General features: G+C 43.2%; 2 protein-coding genes across 4 annotated transcripts in view; both read left to right on the forward strand.

Annotated features, from left to right (window-relative positions):
• Positions 1 to 5,847, forward strand: part of LOC115115944 (roquin-2-like) — a 41,630-nt gene extending 35,783 nt beyond the window's left edge. For 2 of the 3 annotated variants that reach the window (XM_065007557.1, XM_065007558.1), the window contains exons 17-19: positions 302 to 485; positions 703 to 827; positions 1,174 to 5,847. In XM_065007557.1, coding sequence (XP_064863629.1) covers positions 302 to 485; positions 703 to 827; positions 1,174 to 1,312 — 448 coding nt within the window. In that variant the 3' untranslated portion in view covers positions 1,313 to 5,847. The remainder of the gene's footprint in view (positions 1 to 301; positions 486 to 702; positions 828 to 1,173) is intronic. The other variant, XM_065007559.1, reaches the window with a different exon arrangement.
• Positions 5,848 to 8,441: 2,594 nt separating this feature from the next.
• LOC115115946 (rab GTPase-activating protein 1-like) overlaps positions 8,442 to 22,445 on the forward strand; it is a 159,991-nt gene continuing 145,987 nt past the window's right edge. The window contains 5 exon segments of the mRNA XM_065007562.1: positions 8,442 to 8,776; positions 16,319 to 16,526; positions 18,946 to 18,975; positions 19,857 to 20,145; positions 20,641 to 20,854. Of these exon segments, the coding sequence (XP_064863634.1) occupies positions 16,371 to 16,526; positions 18,946 to 18,975; positions 19,857 to 20,145; positions 20,641 to 20,854 (689 nt within the window). The 5' untranslated portion in view covers positions 8,442 to 8,776; positions 16,319 to 16,370.

The raw sequence follows: 22,445 nt of genomic DNA on the forward strand, positions 1-22,445 counted from the left end.
TGCTCACGTTCTCTTCTGTAACCCCTTCTGACTCTGACTAACAGTCTCTCTGTAGCTTTGATTGGAGAGGGGAATCTAGTCCTCTGTTCTGTACTCCACAAGTCTCTCATTCTGCTGTCAGTACATCAGCTATTTACATCATTTCAGTCAGAATACACGTGATAATAGTACAGTACAATACAATGCAGTACCATACAGTACAAAGCCACTGTTTTATTGTAATGTTGCATATGTGAAGCAGCACATACAATGAAGATATTGTAGATCATCTTAAATTGCCACCATTCCTGTATGTCAACAGTGAACAGCTAGCCACCCTTCGGCGGTCCTTCAGCAGTGGAGAGAAGGTTGGTGCAGGAGACATGCTGCAGACTGACTACTGTAAAGACACGACAGAGCATCAACTGGACAGAGACGTAGAACTGGAGCTGTCAGTACTAGACGTAGAGGACACTGTCCTGCAGGACAACAGTCAACAGTCTGAGGTGCAGTGACGTCTCTATGTGTCTGATTGGTTAATTTCATTATTGACTGATTGATTAATTGATTGATTGGCGTCTGTGTCCCATAAGGGATGTGATCTGGGATCTGTAAAGTGGTGGAATATTGCAACATCTGAATTTGTAATGTAGTTAGTTGGTTACATCAAATATGTTTTCCATGTCTACTCTCTCCGTCTGACTTTTTCTCTGGTTGTCTTAGAAGCCCCTGGAGCTGAGAGAGCCCCACCTCCTCACCCCTCCCAGCAGTGAACCCATGAGGACACAGACAGACAAGCTGTCAGCAGACAAGATGGAAGCTCAACTACTGAAGAAGATGGCCTTCAGGTGAGCTCGGTCAACAACTAGCCTCAACCGATGTCTGGCAACGTGAGACAAGTAAACACTAAACACACCAGTAGCAAGGCTCAATATTGATGTGGTTTCTCCCTCATCGCAAACATTCAATTCAATAACTTTTATTTATCCCTGAGGGTAATTATTTTTGGCAGGCATGGTCATAACATGGTCATACACACATCAGATAGGCCTACACTTGGGTGAGTAAGTGCAGCATAAAATAAACAACTGTTCCCTTACTGCAGCTTCTCTATTTCTGACAAGGACTATAAAGGTAGAGATCTCTTCTACTCAGTGGTGACTGATCAGAGCTCATGCTGCATCTGTGTTCCAGGAGGTCTCTCTCCCCTGGAGGTCTGGGCTCAGGAGGCCTCAGCGTGGGGAAGCTGATGATGAGGACCGGCCCTCTGAGACTGGGGGACATGGGCCCTTGCCCTAACACAGGCCCTGAGATGCTGCTCAACGGGAACTGAGAGGGCAAACACACCTCACCGCCACGCCTGGGGGTGCCGAAGGTGGTCCCGAGCATTGGTACCGGCCCAGCGCTACACAGCTCCTACACCTGCTGTCACAGTAACATCTTAGGGTTGTATAGGCCTGTATCATCAGACAGCGATAAGGTCTCACCCCACTAATATCACCAGTCTGAGGGCATATTATATACAGTATGCTACTTTAGACCACAGGTAGTGTTGTTTCAAACATGACAAAGAGAGATGAATAGTTCAGACACACACACACACACCAGTAGCCTCCGTCGCATTTACTCTTTTCTCATCTCGGCAGGGTCTTTTTTTGATCAAGTGTTTGTTTGGGTGTGCTGCTCGCTCTCCACTTCCTATAATGATGGTGATGATGGTGTTTATCATGCTTCACATGGCATCCAATAGTTTTCTTTTTGTTAGTTCTACAATGTTTCCAAGGTAACAAAGGTGTTCAGCACTGTTGTGTGTGTGTATGCGATCAGCATCTGTTGACATTGAGCTGATGACAATAACAGCACATTACCATGCATTTGTAGTCATAGGAAGGATATTTGCCTCTCGAAAAATTCAAAGTCTTTACTTTGAAAAAAAATAGCGCTAATTGAACAGGGTTTGTAGGTCTTAAAAGAGGACGATGAACAGGAAGAGATGGAGGATACCAACACTAGATGTTGCTCTAGTCCAACTCCCATCTACTTTAGACATTGTAGTAGCCTATCAAAGGTTCCTAAGGCTTGGCCGTGTTATCCTGTGTGACGTGTCATTTGTTGGTCTCAAGCATTTCATAGATGAGATTCAAGACGATGACGATCAATCAGATGCCACCACACTCACGTGTGTGCACAACTGTGGCCTTTTTTATGTTGGTAAAATATCTCTTCATATTTAGTCTCCACCATGGGGCTAATACGTTAGAAACACCAAATAGTAAAACATGTTTCAACGATCCTTGATATATTCAACAGATTTCAGTATTCAGTGGTTCTGGCACCATCATGTATTGCCATCCTCTGTGCAACTGCAGCCAGGGATTGAATTATAGTGATCTGCTGTGATGAAATGATACGTCATACTTACAGATATCTGTACACTGTAATCACATGACATATACTCACAATGTAAACTGGTTGTTGCAGCTCTTTTTGGTTCTGTGCATCAAACTCATAACCTGTGTTTACTATGACAGATTGTCAACAAACCACCAGGTGATTATTGTGTTCCCTCATGCTGTCTTTGTTTAGTTCTGTCCCTGTTCAAACTTTTCACTAATGTTTTGTTATTTTCTTTGAAGCATTGCTAACTTCCGTGAAGTTGTTTGTCAAAATATTTTGTGTCGGGATCTCTGTTTTGTTTCGTTGTTGGTCGTAATTTTTGGGAAGAAATGAAACCGATCCATCAGTCTGTCTCTATATTCATGTTTCGAGCAGTCTTTTCACTGCTGGTTAACGGTCTAACGAATACAGTCCATCATCATTATGTGATGGCTACAGAGGGTCATGCATTGGCCTAAAAGGGTCAGTGTTATTTTACTGCAGTTTTGTGCACTGAATGTTCTGTTTGCTGTCTTCTCCTGCCTGTGGGGGTGAAGAGATTCGGGTGACGCTATGTGTTAACTTGCAGCACTTAGATAAACTCTCCTATTTATAATAGGGTTTATTTTGTTACGGTCTGAAAGGAAGCAGACAGGCTAAGTGAGACAACTTGACCAGTGATTGATAATTCTTAAGGACTGCCCCATACATATATAGACATACAGTATATCCATTCTCTAAGCATTACTGACAGGCTACTGTATTTCTGTTGCTCTTCTGTTCCTGTTTCAGACTTTGACTTAAGAAATTGTCTTAGTGTCATATTGTGTACAATCAATCAGCGGAATCCATTGTTGTCTAATGGTGGACAGGGCCCTTTAGGGGATAGGGGCCGTTGGGTATAAGATGTGGGCAGGACCAGGGGGTCTATTAAGGTTTAGAACCTGGTCAAGTTCAAGGGTAGTGTTGTGATTCTAGACCAATCTATCTGGCTCCTGTAGTTTAGATTTGTTCCAGCAGGGAGTGCTAGAGCCTAGTCTCTGCAGCCCTTAGTGATAGAGCCTAGTCTCTGTAGCCCTTAGTGATAGAGCCTAGTCTCTGCAGCCCTTAGTGATAGAGCCTAGTCGCTGTAGCCCTTAGTGATACAGCCTAGTCTCTGCAGCCCTTAGTGATAGAGCCTAGTCTCTGTAGCCCTTAGTGATGGAGCATAGTCTCTGCAGCCCTTAGTGATAGAGCCTAGCCTCTGCAGCCCTTAGTGATAGAGCCTAGTCTCTGTAGCCCTTAGTGATACAGCCTAGTCTCTGTAGCCCTTAGTGATACAGCCTAGTCTCTGTGGCCCTTAGTGATAGAGCCTAGTCTCTGCAGCCCTTAGTGATAGAGCCTAGTCTCTGTAGCCCTTAGTGATAGAGCCTAGTCTCTGCAGCCCTTAGTGATAGAGCCTAGTCTCTGCAGCCCTTAGTGATAGAGCCTAGTCTCTGCAGCCCTTAGTGATAGAGCCTAGTCTCTGTAGCCCTTAGTGATAGAGCCTAGTCTCTGTAGCCCTTAGTGATAGAGCCTAGTCTCTGCAGCCCTTAGTGATAGAGCCTAGTCTCTGCAGCCCTTAGTGATAGAGCCTAGTCTCTGCAGCCCTTAGTGATAGAGCCTAGTCTCTGTAGCCCTTAGTGATAGAGCCTAGTCTCTGTAGCCCTTAGTGATAGAGCATAGTCTCTGCAGCCCTTAGTGATAGAGCCTAGTCTCTGTAGCCCTTAGTGATAGAGCCTAGTCTCTGCAGCCCTTAGTGATAGAGTCTCTGCAGCCCTTAGTGATAGAGCCTAGTCTCTGTAGCCCTTAGTGATAGAGCCTAGTCTCTGTAGCCCTTAGTGATAGAGCCTAGTCTCTGCAGCCCTTAGTGATAGAGCCTAGTCTCTGCAGCCCTTAGTGATAGAGCCTAGTCTCTGCAGCCCTTAGTGATAGAGCCTAGTCTCTGTAGCCCTTAGTGATAGAGCCTAGTCTCTGTAGCCCTTAGTGATAGAGCCTAGTCTCTGTAGCCCTTAGTGATAGAGCCTAGTCTCTGCAGCCCTTAGTGATGGAGGATTTATGTTGCTAAGCTACTGATAAAGGGTTTATTCATTACGCTGATTCTGTTGCAGGAAGCAAACGGAACCAAACGAGGAGGGACATACCTGAATTTGTACAATATAAACTCTCATTTTAGTTGCAAAAGTAATATTTTGCAACTGTTTGGCTAATGATTACACCCCTGAACACATCTTCAGCACGGAATATTATGGGTCATGAGCGCAAATATTTACATTAATGAATATAGTTTAATGTAACTTTTCACCACATAAATGTGCTAAGGAGGGATTTATAATTTGCTATAATGTGTTTATGTTTAGATTCAATACCAATAGTATTACCCAGTTGGGAAGGGAATGGGCACATTTAAGAACAGGGAGTTATGTAGGTAGAGTTCCCAGAGTGTTCCAGTGCCTGTCTAATGACTCACTGGTGTAATGATCTGATCGCACTGCACTTCCCACGTCATCATTGCAAGATGTTCTTACTACCCACTATCCAGCCAGTGCCCCCAGGTCATGCATGCTAGTCCCTCTTGTTGTCATGGCGAAGGAGGAAGTACATGATTCTGTAGTTGTGATACAACACACCCAGCCCTGTAAGTGTTCTGCACATGCCCACTGTGTGGCCACGCCAAGTATTTTAGCCTGCCTGCAGCATTTGACTGTTTACTGCTTCTGAAATGCTTTATTATTGATAACGATCAATGTATTATTACTTACTACCATCATTGGTTGAGTTGTAGTACTTCACTCTGGATAAGTCAAGTCTGCTTCTTCAGTTGAATTTTGAACATTTTCTGAATAGTCAAAGTTAGCCGAGGATGGTCTTGTAAGGTGAAAACATTTGCCTGTTTGTCAATTGTACAACTATGACGGAACTGATGTTTGAATATTTATGTCTGTATTAGACATTTTCTTAGCAAATCTATTGTTCGATTGAAATGTAAATGAAATACAAGATGGTGCACACATCCATCATTATTGTACACGGCTGGCACCATCGTTAGATGGACTAACTGCTCGTTTAAACAACAAAATGTCATCAGGTATTTAAATAAATACTGATATAGAGGGACAAATAAAGGTTTCAGAATGATGAAACTGGCTGAGACAGCATAAAAAAATGTCTAAATGAATAATATGTATTCCATTTATTTCATTTGAAATATCACTTTGTGAAAGGTTTCCCTGCATTGCAAGGCAATATCCTGAACCGTATTCTTAGTTTGAAGTATTGATTGTGTTCAGATGTGACCAGCCAACTGCCTGACCTGTTGGTTGTCTTTGTGTGCTATTTGCTCCTGCACTGACAGCTTGGCCAAGCAGAATACTCAGATACTTTTTTGATGGACCAGGCAGACCTGTGAAATCAGAGGGAGATGTCAGTACCTGAAACTTTGCATGCTACAATAAATGAAAAACAAACACAAAATATGTGTCCTGTCTCAACTGCTTAGAGGACTTCGGATCTGGGCCCATATTCTGGGCTCCCAAGAGGCACAGCGGTCTAAGACACAGCATCTCAGTGCGAGAGGCATCATTAGACACCCTGGTTCGATTCCAGGCTGTATTACAACTGGCTGTGATTTTGGAGTCCCATTGGGTGTGCACAATTGTAAATAAGAATTTGATCTTAATTGACTGGACTAGTTAATAAACAAAAGGTTAAATATTCATAAAGCTTCAGAACAAGTGTGAATGGCTCCCCCTGGTGGCCTGCCTGTGACTATTGCTACGATTTCCTATTGTACACACTTCCCCTCCAGCTCTATTTCAACAGAATATACCAGAGGTAGATACAGAGTTTTCTGAGGTAACATTTCACTCTTTAGTCCAGGAACATGATGAAACAAGCCTTGACAGGAAGAACTAGCGTTACATGGCCTTTACCATGGTGTTGCCGAACCTGAATTTAGATTCTGATACAATGTTTCCTCGGGGTTTGGATGGCGGAGGGGAGTTGCACCAATTTGCAACAAGAACCATATGTTCAGAGGGGAGTGTGAGAGGAAATGCAGAAAGAGATGGTGAAGCAACAGCTGTGCTGGAATGAGAACAATATGTGTGTGAGTTCTGATGGTACGGAGCGGGAGGATGAGGGTCAAGGACCAGAATGCTCGGTAGTGGAAAGATATAGGAAGAAGAGAGATCATGATGCAGAAAGCAGTGGAGCGTCGAGTAAAGAAAGCATAAAGAGGGCCAAGGTAGAAAGCAATAGTAGTGATGTGTTGGAGTGGAAAGTGGTGTTTGATGAGACCACAAGGCCTCACACCCTATCCAACTAACTAATGCCATAGAGAAAGAGGTCGGTGAAGTGAAATGAGCTTGTCTCATTGGAAATGGTAGATTGTTAACATTGTGTGGTAGACAGGCTCAGCAAGAGGAGATTCTGAAAGTGGAAAAGCTTAATGGGAAGAAGATTAAAAGCCATGTCCCTGGTGAGAATGCTAGATTGAGGGGTCTTCACTGGGGTCCCAATATCTGCGTCCACAGTTGATATTAAAGAGAATGGGAAGGAAGGCAGAGTGATTGAGGCCAAAAGGTTAATCAGTAGGAAAGAGGGTCAAACAAGTGAAAGCTAATCAGTGATGCCGAGGTTTGAGAAAGTCTTCCTTAGTTTCAATGTTAGAGAATTTGTCCCATATGCACCGTGGTGTTTTAAATGCCTAAAAATGGGACATGTAGCTGCTCAGAGTAAAGGAAAGACGAGATGTGCCAAGTGTGGAGGGGAACATGATTATGGTGAATGTGGAAGAAATGTGAAGGTTAAGTATTGTAATTATGGGGCAAAACAGAGCAGCTTTTGGTGGATGCCAACTACAGAGAGGCTAGAGAGGCTCAGAGATACAGGATCAGTCATGATGTATCATATGCAGAGGCCGGAAAACAGATTGGTAGAACTACAGTGCAGACTGATGGATCATGGACGTACAGTGGGGCAAAAAAGTATTTAGTCAGCCACCAATTGTGCAAGTTCTCCCACTTAAAAAGATGAGAGAGGCCTGTAATTTTAATCATAGGTACACTTCAACTATGACAGACAAAATGAGATTTTTTTCTCTCCAGAAAATCACATTGTAGGATTTTTAATGAATTTATTTGCAAATGAAATAGCTCACCATATAAGACGCTCCGAGACCCTTCTTATTAATGGTATATGTTGCTTTTATACATGTCTTACTACTCAAAATTCTTAATTACTACTTAATTTTCGCTCAAAAAACTCCTGGGGCTTATTTTTCAAATTGGCATGTTTTGTTTCTAAATGTATGCGCAGAGTGAAGGTTTCATCGAGTTGTGAGATAGTACTTGGCTGAGGAAAGGCACTACTCCCAATATAAATGAACCCCAAATCAATGTAGTATTCATTATATTTGCGCCTCTTCGATGGTCCAACGTCCCTGTCTGTTGTTCATTGCTTTCCCGGGTAGCTCTTCGGCTGCATCAGATTCACAACTGTAAGTGTCCATGCTAGCTGGGCTAACAACAAATGTAGAATTACTGATGCTAGCATTGGATGTGCTCGTGGAAGAAGAACAACTTGTGTCGTCGACAGGTACAGGTGTAGTACTGCTGGTAGTAGCAGTATGACCAGTAGAGCTGGTATGTGTCTCTATGGACGCGGGCCTAACTGTTTTTAATCATTCATCCATTTTCGAGCAAACGGAATGAGCAGCAGCTACGTTTGGCAACATACATACGTTAGTGGAATTCCCGCTGGAAAGTAACGGATAATGTGATTGGATGTTAATTATTTGACTAGGCTACCTGTATTTGACATTGTGTTGTTATTTCGCAGAACACTAGATGGTTTCATTTTATTTTATTATTTTTGTAAAATAAATATTTTATGTGAATCATATTTTTATTTGGCAGACCCCCGTTTGGGAATACCTGATTGTAGATCACGTTTAATGGGTTTGGGTGGAGGGTGTGGTAGAAGTTGATTGATCGTACATTCCAGCACAGTAGGTGGCGACATGCACTTTAAACGTTTGTTTGCAGACTGCCATGATATCATAGAAGAAGAAGAACCATATGTTCATCATCCACATTTTTCTGGTGATGCACTGTTCACGGTTTCATTACTGGTATGCCTGAATCCTATGCAGAATACTTATTTGACACTTCATTCGATTTTTCTCAGACACTCAGTGCCTCTTAATTTTCTCATATAGACTTTTTATTTATGTATTATTTTGCACGGCTACACTTTGACAACCAGGGCATTGTGCTGCGCATGCGCCGTTACAGTGAGATTTGGTTCTGTTTACAGAAGGAATGCTGTTGCAGAAGTAGCAAGCTAACTTGTGCAATGTTATGTCAACCGTCTTTGGAATAAAACACAATTATGGACAAAGGTAAGATATTTGACACTTACATGCATATTTTGTTTTCAATAAATATGTTGTCTCCTTTGAACAGGATAATTTGAAGCTAATGCGTCTGTTGTTAGATTGCTAGCCCCGACAGTGCAGTGGGCTGCTAGACGAACGTCAACGTTCAAGGCTTGTGCATCACTATGAAGGCCAAGTTTTGCCAAAGGTTTTATCACAGATTTAGTTATATTTGGTTTTATGTCCAAACTAGACAGTAGCTAGTCAGTAACGTAAGCTAGTTAGATATATAACGTTAGTCTTCCTTCAACTTAAGTTGGCTGGAGAAAGCAGAGTTAGGTAACTAACGCGTCAGCTAGGCTAGCGGGGCTATCTGCTCACTAGAGGTAATGATGGTTGTTTTTCTCGGTAACTATCTACGTTAGCTAGTTAACTTAGCTCTACCCAGGCAGCTACTGTACAGTTTATTGCACTCAATCGTGTGTTAGATGGATGTTTAGCTAACGTTATTTGTTTGCAGATCAAATAATCGTGCTATCCTTAAGTTAGCGTTATTTACAAATGAAGAGGACTTAAAAGATAGCTACTTTAGCTAGTTGCTTGGTATTAAATTCCATAATCGGCATTGGCAGATGAATAGTTAGCCAGCTAGCTGGTGGCCCCCTGATGACTAACAAATGACATCAGGGTACTCGCATAGCAGTAGTCATGGCAACGTAGCCAGACCAGGTGAGGTGTGTTCAATCATCTGAAATACAAGCAGCAGTCGACAAAACAACTATGCAGCTTGTCACGCACCCTCTTCCCCATTATCCTGAATTATATTCAAATATTTGCATAAAAACCTGCTTCGGGAGCCCCAGTGGAGGAAAGCTCTTTCCTAAAGTGGTATTTGATCAGTGTTTGGTAGAGTTGTTGTTGACTGTGTGCAGGTGTTTTGAATAATATACCAGGCTGCAGAATTTCAGTAATTTTCCTTTGTGCAAATTAATAGCTGGCCATGTAGCCTTGAATTGTGTTACTTCAGGTATAGACAGGCCTTACTGTTGTTGCATTGTTACCCCTTTGTCCAGTCAGCCTAGCAGTGGCATCTGTTGACAGCCAGGCATGGACAGGAGTCAGGTCATGACAGGACAAGGCTTTCCCCAGAGAACTTTCACAGGTGGTACTCTGGGCTAATTGTACCTGCTGAACAAGATAGTCAGGTTGCAGGATGTCACCTGTCTGGATATAAGACACCTGTCCTTGTTCTCTATGCAGACAGACACATAGTGTGTGTGCTGTTACTGTACCCCTGAAGTAGCTGAGCACACCACCTGGTCTTTCAGCTATGGGAAGGGAGTTTCAGTGTCAGTGTTGGCATGTGCTGTTCATTGATTGATTGTATTATGCAACCTTTCTTACATGGAAAGGGTGTAGGCCAGGCCAACACATACAGATCTTCATGCAGTTTCTCAGTCTTCCACATAATACAGTTTAGTAGCTTATGATGAGAAACTGTGTGTGTAGGATGTCTTTATGAATAGCCAGAAATCACCCTAAGCCAGTCAAGCTTGTGCATGTGGCTGAGTTCTCTAGGTTCAAAATGAGATGGTTATCATTACCGGCACAATGTGATTCAGTGACTGTCACTGTCTCTCTCTGCCTCTCTCTTTCTTTCCCCCTCCTCTCTTTCTTTTGTGCACTGCCACTCGTGACTTGACTGTCCCAAGCTCAACTGTAACCACGGTGTCTCTCTGTCTGTGTCTCTCTCGCTTTCTTTTTCTCACTGCCTTTGAAATCACTGCTGTAAATGTGGTTGAAACTAGCGAATATGCAAGCCTGACTGCTCACAGTCCCAGTCCCTGTCTATCTTTAGTGAGATGAGAGGCACTTAGAGGAGGAGAGCTCAGCTGGCTTGGCAGGCCTTAAAGCAGCCAGTTCAGCTGTAGGGAGAGCGACAGACAAGGGCACAAAGAGATAAGAGAGTCCCCCTGCAGCGTCGGGACTGAAGACACAGCTGACGACTGTTGAAAGGCAGTGGCAGCTGATTAGCCAAACTTTAGTAACCAAACTACTCCAGCAGCTGAACAGTGAGCAAAGCAGACCCTAGCCGAACTTCTCGAATACACTGACTGATGACCACTGAGAGGCTTTATTAACAGCCCAGACAGTCATTTTTGTCAATATGTTGAACATCTAGAAATCTTAACATGGTCTCTCTAGAGGGATAGATAGATGGTGTTGTCATGGTGAGACACAACTGACATGACAACAGCTAAGCCTACAGAACAGAAGACAGAAACTGGTTCTTGATGCATCGGCTTGGCAATCAGAATAACCCCCATTTGCTTTCTTCCCATATATGGATGTGAGAGTGAGACGGGGAGAGACGGAGGGAAGAGACAGAGGGAGGAAACATCAGCAGCTTGTGTTTCAGTTCAGAGAGGGAGAGGGAAAGCCTTGACAAAACAGCCTTTATAAGGAGCTGGGAGCAGGGGAACAGAGCAGGGTGTCAGGGTGTGAGACAGCAACATGAAACAACGTCTTCTTGTGTGAATATGTCAGTGCAACTGTTAAAGTGGTTTGTTTATTCAGTTTCAGCCAGTGTATTGTGTGTTCCAGTCTGATTGTCTGTTCATGCATGTGACTGTCTAACTGTCCCATACTTGGACCCCAGGAAGAGTAGCTGCTGCTTCTGTAAAAGCTAATGGAGATTTTAATAAACAAACATATACTGTGTGTGTTGAATTTCTGCCTGGGTGCATCTATAATATCTCCACAGATATTTCACTGGATGTATAAATGTGAAGCATCCGTTTGGCGTTTCCACTCACTACCAGATATGGTGATGAGAGGAAGCCCAGTGGGAAGCCCAGTGGGAAGCCCAGTGTCTGGCAGTGGGAGAAGATGGAAGTGAGATGAATTAATTCATTTTGCTAATCTCATTGATGAAACATTTGATGTCCGTACAGTTTTCTGTGTCCAAAACTATAACAAACAGAGTGGACTGCGTTTTGTAGACTTCGCCCAAAGTGCCAGGACGAATTGAGTTATTGTACACGCACACTTTAGAGTAGGCGTTCCCTAATGGAAATATGCAATTAAATGCTAGAATGCGCCAATAGAATCTCACTAGCTTGTGCTTGGCTCTGCCCACCTCCTTGTTTGTTCTGCCCACTTTGATAAATTTGCTCCGATTGGAAACGACAGGCTCTAGTCTATTTTGGGTTAATTATTAAAATCTTTGACATCTCTGTGTCAATGTATGTGACTTGAAAATAATTAGGCACCGAGCCAATTTGTGTTCATGTTGAAGGAAATGTTGTCAGTGTCTATGATGTAACAATGTGGTTGGTTAGAGGTGGTTATGCTTAGAGCCTTGTGTCCAAGACAATCATGTCACATGACTTGTGACGAACTGTTCCCTTTGACTTTTTATATCAGATGGTCCAGCGCCACCCTCAGACAATTGCTTTCATTGTTGGTGTAATTCTAATTTCTGGAAAGGCTCAAAATAAAGGTTAAAAGCGAGGTCATGTGACATGATGGCCCTAAAATGCCATATGACCAGCTCCCTAGCTGTCCTAGAAAACCAAAGCTGTGTCAAGAAAGGAGTCTCAACAGCTCAGGATAAAAACCCCAACCAGGCTTTACTTTCATGTCAGCTGTTGAATCCAGAATGATGGTTTGTGCTGTTTGTGCCGTCATTCAGTTGAAATACTTTGCATCTGCACTGTTCTTTCAGTAAATGTGTTTTTGTGGAAATTGTTCAATGTAGTCCTTGTGTATAGAGTTATATGGTTGGTTTAACTTCGCAATCATTGTTTTTCGTTTGACATACATTTTAAAATGTCAGTGCCACTCTGTTACCATGGAATTGCCCCGTGTTGGATTTGATTGTGTTATTGCCGTACTGTAAAGTGTCAGTGTCACTCTGTTACCATGGAATTGCCCCGTGTTGGATTTGATTGTGTTATTGCCATACTGTAAAGTGTCAGTGTCACTCTGTTACCATGGAATTGCCCCGTGTTGGATTTGATTGTGTTATTGCCATACTGTAAAGTGTCAGTGTCACTCTGTTACCATGGAATTGCCCCGTGTTGGATTTGATTGTGTTATTGCCATACTGTAAAGTGTCAGTGTCACTCTGTTACCATGGAATTGCCCCGTGTTGGATTTGATTGTGTTATTGCCATACTGTAAAGCTCCTAGCCTTTGTGAACTGCTCCCATGTTTGTTCCTCTTATTCCTCCATTGTTGGGAAGGATCCAGGTATAGCTTGCTGTATGGTTCTTGACCCTCCGCCAAAACCTTCTGGTGCTCTTTTCTTCCGGTTACATCCCTTCTCTTTCTCTGCTCTGTTTCCCTCTATTCTCCTTTACGTGTAGCTGGCATCTCTCTCTCTACCTCCTCCCCTCTTCCTGCTAGAGAAATCAGCAGCCATGATAACCTGGCAGGCTGTGTGAGAAAAGGCTCCTTTCAAACATCACATGGCTTTCATTAGTCCTTCATTAGCTACCAGACTCAGAGGAATGTGGTTCAGTTCACTGGGGATCTTTGAAAGTGGTAGTTAAGTTGTGTGACTTGCTAATTTGCTGGCAAATATGTATGTAGGCCAAGTGTTTGAATATATTTGGGGCAATAATTCCTTGCTGGTCAAGTAAATATTTGTATTGGTTAGCTTAGGTATTACAGTCACAGCCCTGTTGTGATGGGGTGTCAGAGGGATCATGTGATGGGGTGTTAAAAATATAGGACAAAACACACATCATGACAAGAGAGACAACACTACATAAAGAGAGACCTAAGATGACAACAGCCTGGTAGCAACACAACAATAACATGATAGCAACACAACATGGCAGCAGCACAACATGGTAGCAGCACAAAACGGGGTACAAACATGGTTGGGCACAGAGAACACTACAAAGGGCAAGAAGGTAGAGACAACAATACGTCACGCAAGTGACAGACCGCACTCTGGACCCAGAACCGGATCAATACGGACCGAGGTCCGGACCCAGAACCGGATCAATACGGACCGCGGTCCAGAACCAGATCAATACGGACTGCGGGTCCCGACTTAAAAATAATTAAACTTTTTTTTAGGAACTCATTCAGGCTTTCAACTTTCTGCTGTTGAGAGTTGTAATAGTAGAATGCAAAAGGTGCCATTTGTAAATGTTGTAGTGCCCTGGCAGTTTTCCTATTACAGCGTTCACTGACTGACCTTAGAGAGCACACATACAGTACCAGTCAAAAGTTTGGACACACCTACTCATTCAAGAGTTTTTCTTTATTTTTACTATTTTATACATTATAGAATAATAGTGAAGACATCAAAACTATTAAATAACACGTGGAATCATGTAGTAACCAAAAATATGTCAAACAATCCAAATATATTTTATATTTAAAAAATATATAAAAATGACCTTTTATTTAACTCGGCAAGTCAGTTAAGAACAAATTCTTATTTTCAATGACTGCCTAGAAACAGTGGGTTAACTGCCTTGTTCGGGGGTAGAACGACAGATTTTTACCTTGTCAGCTCTGGGATTTGATCTAGCAACCTTCCGGTTATTGGCCCAACGCTCTAACCACTAGGCTACATGCTGCCTGAGATTCTTCAAAGTAGGAATGTTCCATCAGCAGGAAAAAACCATTATCAAAAGTGACCGCAAAATGCAATTATGCATGTAATGCTTTTATTATAACGGTGCATATTTATGGTGAAAATTATCTTCCCCAAACTTGAAACTCACATGCTGCTTATGAATGCCAGTTAGGCTCTACACCCTTTGTAAAGCGGATTAATGTGCTCAATTTTAAGAAGTTATTTGGCCACTTTAGTTGTGATACAAACCTTATTAATACATATAGGCCTATGGGCTAGGCTACATGAGGTGTGCGACTATGATTCGAAACAAGTCGAAAAAAAGGCATTGTTTCTTATGTTGGGCATCATTCACAAGTGATAATATACAATTCACAAGTGATAGGCTGAAATTGTCACCCATCAAACTATTCTTGATTTAATCTTGTCTTTAAATATACTAAATAATGTATGTGACATTTGTTTTGATTTAGAATGGACCATTATCAAGCACCTGTATCGAAGCAGGGGAAAAAAATCCATGTCATCTATGCACTTAAATAGCAAAAGGAGGCCGCTTTTCCCCGTGGTTTATTTTCATGCCAGCCAGGTAGGCTATACTCCTGTTGTAAATGTAAGCAATGTGCTTAATATTAGGAAAGTTGAGAAATAACTATAGTAGGCCTAGCCTATAGAAAGCTGATAGAATTCTCCTCTTTTTAAGAGGCCATCACTCTGTTTTCTCCCGCAATTACATAGCTTCTAGAAATGATGTGCAACAATGAGCTTTCATGAAGTGTTTGATTAGATTTCGATGACATTTGCATTGATGGCAGAGTGATTAGAGGGACAATAGAGTGCTGAGTACCAGGCAGGCTGCTGATGCTGCTGACCATCAGCAGCATCAGAGCTTGGAGAAGCCTAATTACCGTGGCTAAATGGTCATGTGGAATTGAACTGCCTTTATGACTCGTCAAGAAGCTGGTTGAGGGAATGTCAAGGATGTGCAATGCTGTCATCAAGGCAAATTTAAGTCAGCCAAAGGGTGGCTACTTTGAAGAATCTCAAATATAAAATACATTCCATATGTGTTATTTCATAGTTTTGATGTCTTCACTATTATTCTACAATGTAGAAAATAGTAAAAACTTTTGACTGGTACTGTAGGTCTTTCTTGTTAACTACACCGATAAATAAAAACATCTATCAGGACCTTCTCGAATAGTATTCCACAGTGCTGCTGCTTTTGAACAGTCCTGCATTAGGACAGGGTAGCCTAGTGGTTAGAGCGTTGGACTAGTAACCGAAAGGTTGCAAGTTCAAATCCCCGAGCTGACAAGGTACAAATCTGTCGTTCTGCCCCTAAACAGGCAGGTAACCCACTGTTCCTAGGCCATCATTGAAAATAAGATTTTTTTCTTAACTGACTTGCCTAGTTAAAGGTAAAATAAAAACTACTGTGATGGAGGGGATGTTTCTGACAAGTGTACCTAGAGGTGTGCCCCGCCCATTTCCAGGCTTACATCCCTCATATCCACACACACATTGGCTTTGTATTGTATGACACTTGATTTTGCAGCACCATGGCTAAAACTTTACCTTGCGTTCTCTAACTTTGCAGATGACAAGTTTTATATTATACTTTACTGAAATGAATGACTCAACTTTCAATGCAAAATATGGATCTTATTTTCTTCCCTCTCTCTGCTTTCTTTCTCCATTTCTCATCCACTTCCCTCTTTCTGCCTTTATCCTTCCTTCTCTCTCTCAAACTGTCCTTTTCCTCTTATTTCAACAAAAGAACTAGCTCACTGTTGCCACCATCAGGTGCTTATGTGTAACTGCACAAGCTCAACCTCAATGCTCCCTGTAGGAGTTCTTGATACTTCCCCTACCATTTTTTCTTGAGGTTAAATAATAAATGCTATTCACAATATCGGCCTCATTTCATCATTACTTTTATTTTTGTTTTTCCTTTTCCTTTCTAGGTGATTTTACTCATTTCCCCTCCATTCATGCGTCTGGCTTGGTTTAGCTGTCATGGATGACAAGGCCTTGGTGGGGAAAATTAGCGTGTCGTCCGACTCAGTGTCCACCTTGAACAGTGAGGACTTTGTGCTGGTGTCGCGGCTGGGGGACGACACCCCAGGCTCCTCCATTAATAACGGTAGTGATGACGAAAAGACAGGACTGAAGGTAAGACAAAAGAAAGAGTACCTAGGTGAGTGGACAGAACTCTAACGTGCCCGGATCTAATTCACTCACAACCTTTCTCCTTTAGCCTGGATGCCAGTCTGTTGCTGCTTTCCAACTCTTTATGAAAATTGTAATGCCAAACATTGACAATGACAAGTGGAGTAGACATGCACTAACAGATCTGGGACCAGGTTACTTCCTTGGCCTTGTGCCCCTACCTAACCCTGTGATGTTTGCACTGTAGATCTGAACTTCCTGGGGAGGTGGTGTAGGCCTAAGCAATGCAGTGATGGAGTTTTTTGAATGTAACATTTATTTTGACAAGGAGTCATGCTGAGACCAAGGTCTCTTTGACATATGAGCCCTGTAATAACAAAAATATACACATCAATACACTATAAGTGATTGGGTACATTGCACTGTGTAGGGTGCTGTCTTTCAGATGGGACGTTAAACGGGTGTCCTGACTCTCTGTGGTCACTAAATATCCCATGGTACTTATCATAGGAGTAGGGTTGTTAACCCTGGTGTCCTGACTCTCTGTGGTCACTAAATATCCCATGGTACTTATCATAAGAGTAGGGTTGTTAACCCTGGTGTCCTGACTCTCTGTGGTCACTAAATATCCCATGGTACTTATCATAAGAGTAGGGTTGTTAACCCTGGTGTCCTGACTCTCTGTGGTCACTAAATATCCCATGGTACTTATCATAAGTGTGTCCTGAGGGTTGTTAACCCTGGTGTCCTGACTCTCTGTGGTCACTAAATATCCCATGGTAATCATTTCCCTGGTGTCCTGATCTCTGTGGTCACTAAATATCCCATTATCATAAGAGTAGGGTTGTTAACCCTGGTGTCCTGACTCTCTGTGGTCACTAAATATCCCATGGTACTTATCATAAGAGTAGGGTTGTTAACCCTGGTGTCCTGACTCTCTGTGGTCACTAAATATCCCATGGTACTTATCATAAGAGTAGGGTTGTTAACCCTGGTGTCCTGACTCTCTGTGGTCACTAAATATCCCATGGTACTTATCATAAGAGTAGGGTTGTTAACCCTGGTGTCCTGACTCTCTGTGGTCACTAAATATCCCATGGTACTTATCATAAGAGTAGGGGTGTTAACCCTGGTGTCCTGGTGGTCACTAAATTCCCATGGTACTCATAAGAGCCCTCCTGACCACTAAATATCCCATGGTACTTATCATAATCATCCCCTGTTTGTGGTCACAATCCCATGGTACTCATTCCCTGGTGTCCTGACCCTGTGGTCACTAAATATCCCATGGTACTTATCATAAGAGTAGGGTTGTTAACCCTGGGTCCTGTAACTATTCCCCAGGTCTTTGCTGTAAATGAGGTACTTATCATAAGAGTGTTCTCAGTCACTAAATCCCACCTGGTAAAATAACGGATAAATAAAAATGAGCTGTCTGTTAACCCTGGTGTCCTGACTCGAGGTCACTAAATCATCACATTTACTTATCATAAGAGTAGGGGTTTGGAGATTATTCCACAAGTCCCTCTGCATGCACATCAGTGACAACTTGAAATGGTCACTTCACACAGACGGCGTGGTGAAGAAGGTGCAACAGGGCTCTAGAGGAGGAATGGGCCAAAATACCAGCAACAGTGTGTGAAAACCTTGTGAAGACTTACAGAAAACGTTTGACCTCTGTCATTGCCAACAAAGGGTATATAACAAAGTATTGAGATAAACTTTTGTTATTGACCAAATAATTATTTTCCACCATAATTTGCAAAAAGATTCATTAAAAATCTTACAATGTGATTGTCTGGATTCTTTTTTCTCATTTTGTCTGTCATAGTTGAAGTGTACCTATGATGAACATTACAGGCCTCTCATCTTTTTAAGTGGGAGAACTTGCACAATTGGTGGCTGACTAAATACTTTTTTGCCCCACTGTATATTTATATATATATATACATACATACACACACACGTAATATACAGACATAATAAGTGTATGTGTGCGTATATATATATATATATATATATATATATGTTTGTTAACATTTATGTTAATGTTAGTTTCCTCTTAAATGTTTTACTTTACTTGGTGCCTCTGGACAGACCCATCTTGTGATGATGTAGTGCTTTGAAGTCACCAGCAGGTGGTGCTAGTGGACTACTGAAATGACTATACCCAGCTATTCACGGGCAGGCTACTCAGTCTACTCAATTTCCTTTGGTTGAGGTAGAAGATATTTAGACTAGCCTAAGGAATGTTAAAATTTAAACTCACAAGTTTCAACTCCAACTGTACACATCATCACCATATTTATTAATCAGCAGAATTTATTTGGAGAAAAAAACTTCCGTGATAGTCACTTCTCCCCAAGCCCACTAGGTAGAGGTATGTAGCACATTGTGTCTAAATGTGTTGTTTGTTACGCAGGTGATTTCTGAGGAAGGGGTCAGCTTTAAGGTCAGTTTCTCTCTCTCCCTCTCTGTGCTGTGATTCTGTGGTGACACTGTCTGTGCTTGGTGAGGCTCTTAAGTGTTTTTGATTGGCTGTTGAATGATTTGATTGCCCTAGATTGTCTTGTGAGGAGGTAGCAGCTAGCTCAGTTGCTCTGGAGCAAGATCTTGTTCTAGCTATCAGTCCCGGGCTTTCGGGCCAGACCCCCAGTCACCCCTCCTGAGTTCCCCCTCTTGTAGCCTTGTCCGCCACTTTAGGGTGTGATGCGCTGTTAGGCTTCTGCTGTAGGCTGAGGACTATGCTTCGCAGTCTTCACTAGTTGGTGTTGCAGTTTTTGTGCCCCTCTGTTACTGTAATGTCCTCTTTTGCTTAGCGTCTGTCAGCTCTTGGCACCTGCAGATAGTGAGAATGTGCTTTCTCTTCTTCGATAGGCTACAATTTATAAACAGACATACCAGAAGTAGTATCTAGACACTTGTTAACCCACCTTTAGTGATCTAATGGATTCACAATACTAAATTAATTCACATACTAATCTAATCACTTGTTACTTCCTCCATTTGATAATTCCCTTGTCAATCACTTGGAGAGAATCTCAAGATCAGTATAACATGTTAAACCTAGCCATTCAGTATAACATGTTAAACCTAGTCATTCAGTATAACATGTTAAACCTAGCCATTCAGGTAATTGGGGAGGAAAAAGGTTACTGAGGTTTCTTAAGTAGCTTGATGAATGATAATAACCTTGTATTTTGACCGTATTCCCCATCTGTGTGTGTGTCTGCCTCTGGGATTCTCTGTCTGTTTGTGTGCATCCATCCGCCTGACCGTGTGTGTGTGTGTGTGTGTGTGTGTGTGTGTGTGTGTGTGTGTGTGTGACAACAGATTGTGGGAAACGGCAGTGAGCAGCAGTTGCAGAAGGAGCTGGAGGATGTTCTGATGGACCCCTCTGTAGCTGACCAGATTCTGGGCGGTGGTGGCTGCGGAGACCAGGTGGGAGGGGGGGACCATGTGTCCCAGCCCACCACAGCAGTACCACCCCAGTCCATGCCCCAACCATGCCCTGACCCCCTCAGCGACCCCCTCAACACCCTGCCAAAAGTTGAGATGGTTCTGCCCGTCCAATCCGCACAAGGTGCACAGGAGAGCGAGCTAAATGAACGATCGTACCGCGGTGAGTCGGAGCAAGGATACCAAATCAACCCCTACACCGGGGGTAGGGAAATGTTTTGGCTCAAGGGCCATATCGGGGTTTCCAAATTCAGCAGATTTATTTTTTTACGGATTTGTTTGTCAAAATCTATTTGTGGTCTAGAAAAAGTGCTCATATTGGAAAATATATAGATCCATGATCATTTGCACATGGTAATCTATCTATTTCTAGACATTCAAGAGTGGCCTGGAGTGTTTTTTTTTAACGCAAAATAATAATCTCCAGCTGGCTGGATTGAATGGGCCCCTCTACACTTCTGTAGATATGAGAGGATTGGATAGATGTCAGAACCTCGGTAATAGCTTCATCTTGTCTTCTGATTGGCTGGGTGGAAATATCAATTCTGTATATCCAATGTCCTAGGGGTAGGGTCTACGGTTAGATTTTGGATTCAGGGTTAATCTGATGTCTCTCCCTCTCACTAGACCCTCCCTGTGTGACCTTTGACTTCCACAGGGGATGAGTCATCATCGGAGTGCAGCCCCAGTACACCCATCCCAGACGAGGACAGTGTGGTCTTCAATAAGCTGACCTACCTGGGCTGTGCCTCGGTCAACGCCCCCCGCAGTGAGGTGGAAGCTCTCTGCATGATGACCGTCCTCAGAGGGCAGTGCCAGCTACCCCTGGACGTCACCCTATCTGTGCCCGGCGTCTCAGAGGGCACCGTCAGGTCAGGACTGCTTGTCAAACAAACCAACACCGGAGAATATTGTGTGTGTGTCTGTGTGCGTGTGTGTGCACGTGTCTGCGCGCATGTGTGTCTGTTGTCCCATCCGGGTTGCCGGTGGGGCGTACTTGGCGTTACTCCTCCTTTCCTCTCCTTTTATCTACTCCTCTTTCTTCTCCTTCTCTCTGCTCTCTTCTCCTTCTGTCTCTACTCCTGGCTCTCTCCTTCTCTCTGCTCTCTTCTCCTTTTCTCCTTCTGTCTCTACTCCTGGCTCTTTCCTTCTCTCTTCTCCTTTTCTGCTTCTGTCTCTACTCCTGGCTCTCTCCTTCTCTCTGCTCTCTTCTCCTTCTGTCTCTACTCCTGGCTCTCTCTTTCTCTCTGCTCTCTTCTCCTTTTCTCCTTCTGTCTCTACTCCTGGCTCTCTCCTTCTCTTGCTCTCTTCTCCTTTTCTCCTTCTGTTTCCACTCCTGGCTCTCTCTTTCTCTCTGCTCTCTTCTCCTTTTCTCCTTCTGTCTCTACTCCTGGCTCTCTCCTTCTCTTGCTCTCTTCTCCTTTTCTCCTTCTGTCTACTCCTGGCTCTCTCTTTCTCTCTGCTCTCTTCTCCTTTTCTCCTTCTGTTTCCACTCCTGGCTCTCTCTTTCTCTCTGCTCTCTTCTCCTTCTCTCCTTCTCTCTCCACTCCTGGTTCTCTCCTTCTCTCTGCTCTTCTCTCCTTTTCTCCTTCTGTCTCTACTCCTGGCTCTCTCCTTTTCTCCTTCTGTCTCCACTCCTGGCTCTCTCCTTCTCTCTGCTTCTGTCTCTACTCCTGGCTCTCTCTTTCTCTCTGCTCTCTTCTCCTTCTCTCCTTCTGTTTCCACTCCTGGCTCTCTCTTTCTCTCTGCTCTCTTCTCCTTCTCTCCTTCTCTCAGCTTCTGTCTCTACTCCTGGCTCTCTCTTTCTCTCTGCTCTTCTCTCCTTTTCTCCTTCTGTCTCTACTCCTGGCTCTCTCCTTTTCTACTTCTGTCTCTACTCCTGGCTCTCTCTTTCTCTCTGCTCTCTTCTCCTTTTCTCCTTCTGTTTCCACTCCTGGCTCTCTCTTTCTCTCTGCTCTCTTCTCCTTCTCTCCTTCTCTCTGCTCTCTTCTCCTTCTGTCTCTACTCCTGGCTCTCTCCTTCTCTCTGCTCTCTTCTCCTTCTGTCTCCACTCCTGGCTCTCTCTTTCTCTCTGCTCTCTTCTCCTTTTCTGCTTCTGTCTCTACTCCTGGCTCTCTCCTTCTCTCTACTCTCTTCTCCTTTTCTCCTTCTGTCTCTACTCCTGGCTCTCCCCTTCTCTCTGCTCTCTTCTCCTTTTCTCCTTCTGTCTCCACTCCTGGCTCTCTCCTTCTCTCTTCTCCTTCTGTCTCTACTCATGGCTCTCTCTTTCTCTCTGCTCTCTTCTCCTTTTCTCCTTCTGTCTCTACTCCTGGCTCTTTCCTTTCTCTCTGCTCTCTTCTCCTTCTGTCTCTACTCCTGGCTCTCTGCTTCTCTCTGCTCTCTTCTCCTTCTGTCTCTACTCCTGGCTCTCTCTTTCTCTCTGCTCTCTTCTCCTTTTCTCCTTCTGTCTCTACTCCTGGCTCT

The sequence above is a fragment of the Oncorhynchus nerka genome, linkage group LG22 (assembly GCF_034236695.1).
Source record: "Oncorhynchus nerka isolate Pitt River linkage group LG22, Oner_Uvic_2.0, whole genome shotgun sequence".
NCBI lineage: Eukaryota > Metazoa > Chordata > Actinopteri > Salmoniformes > Salmonidae > Oncorhynchus > Oncorhynchus nerka.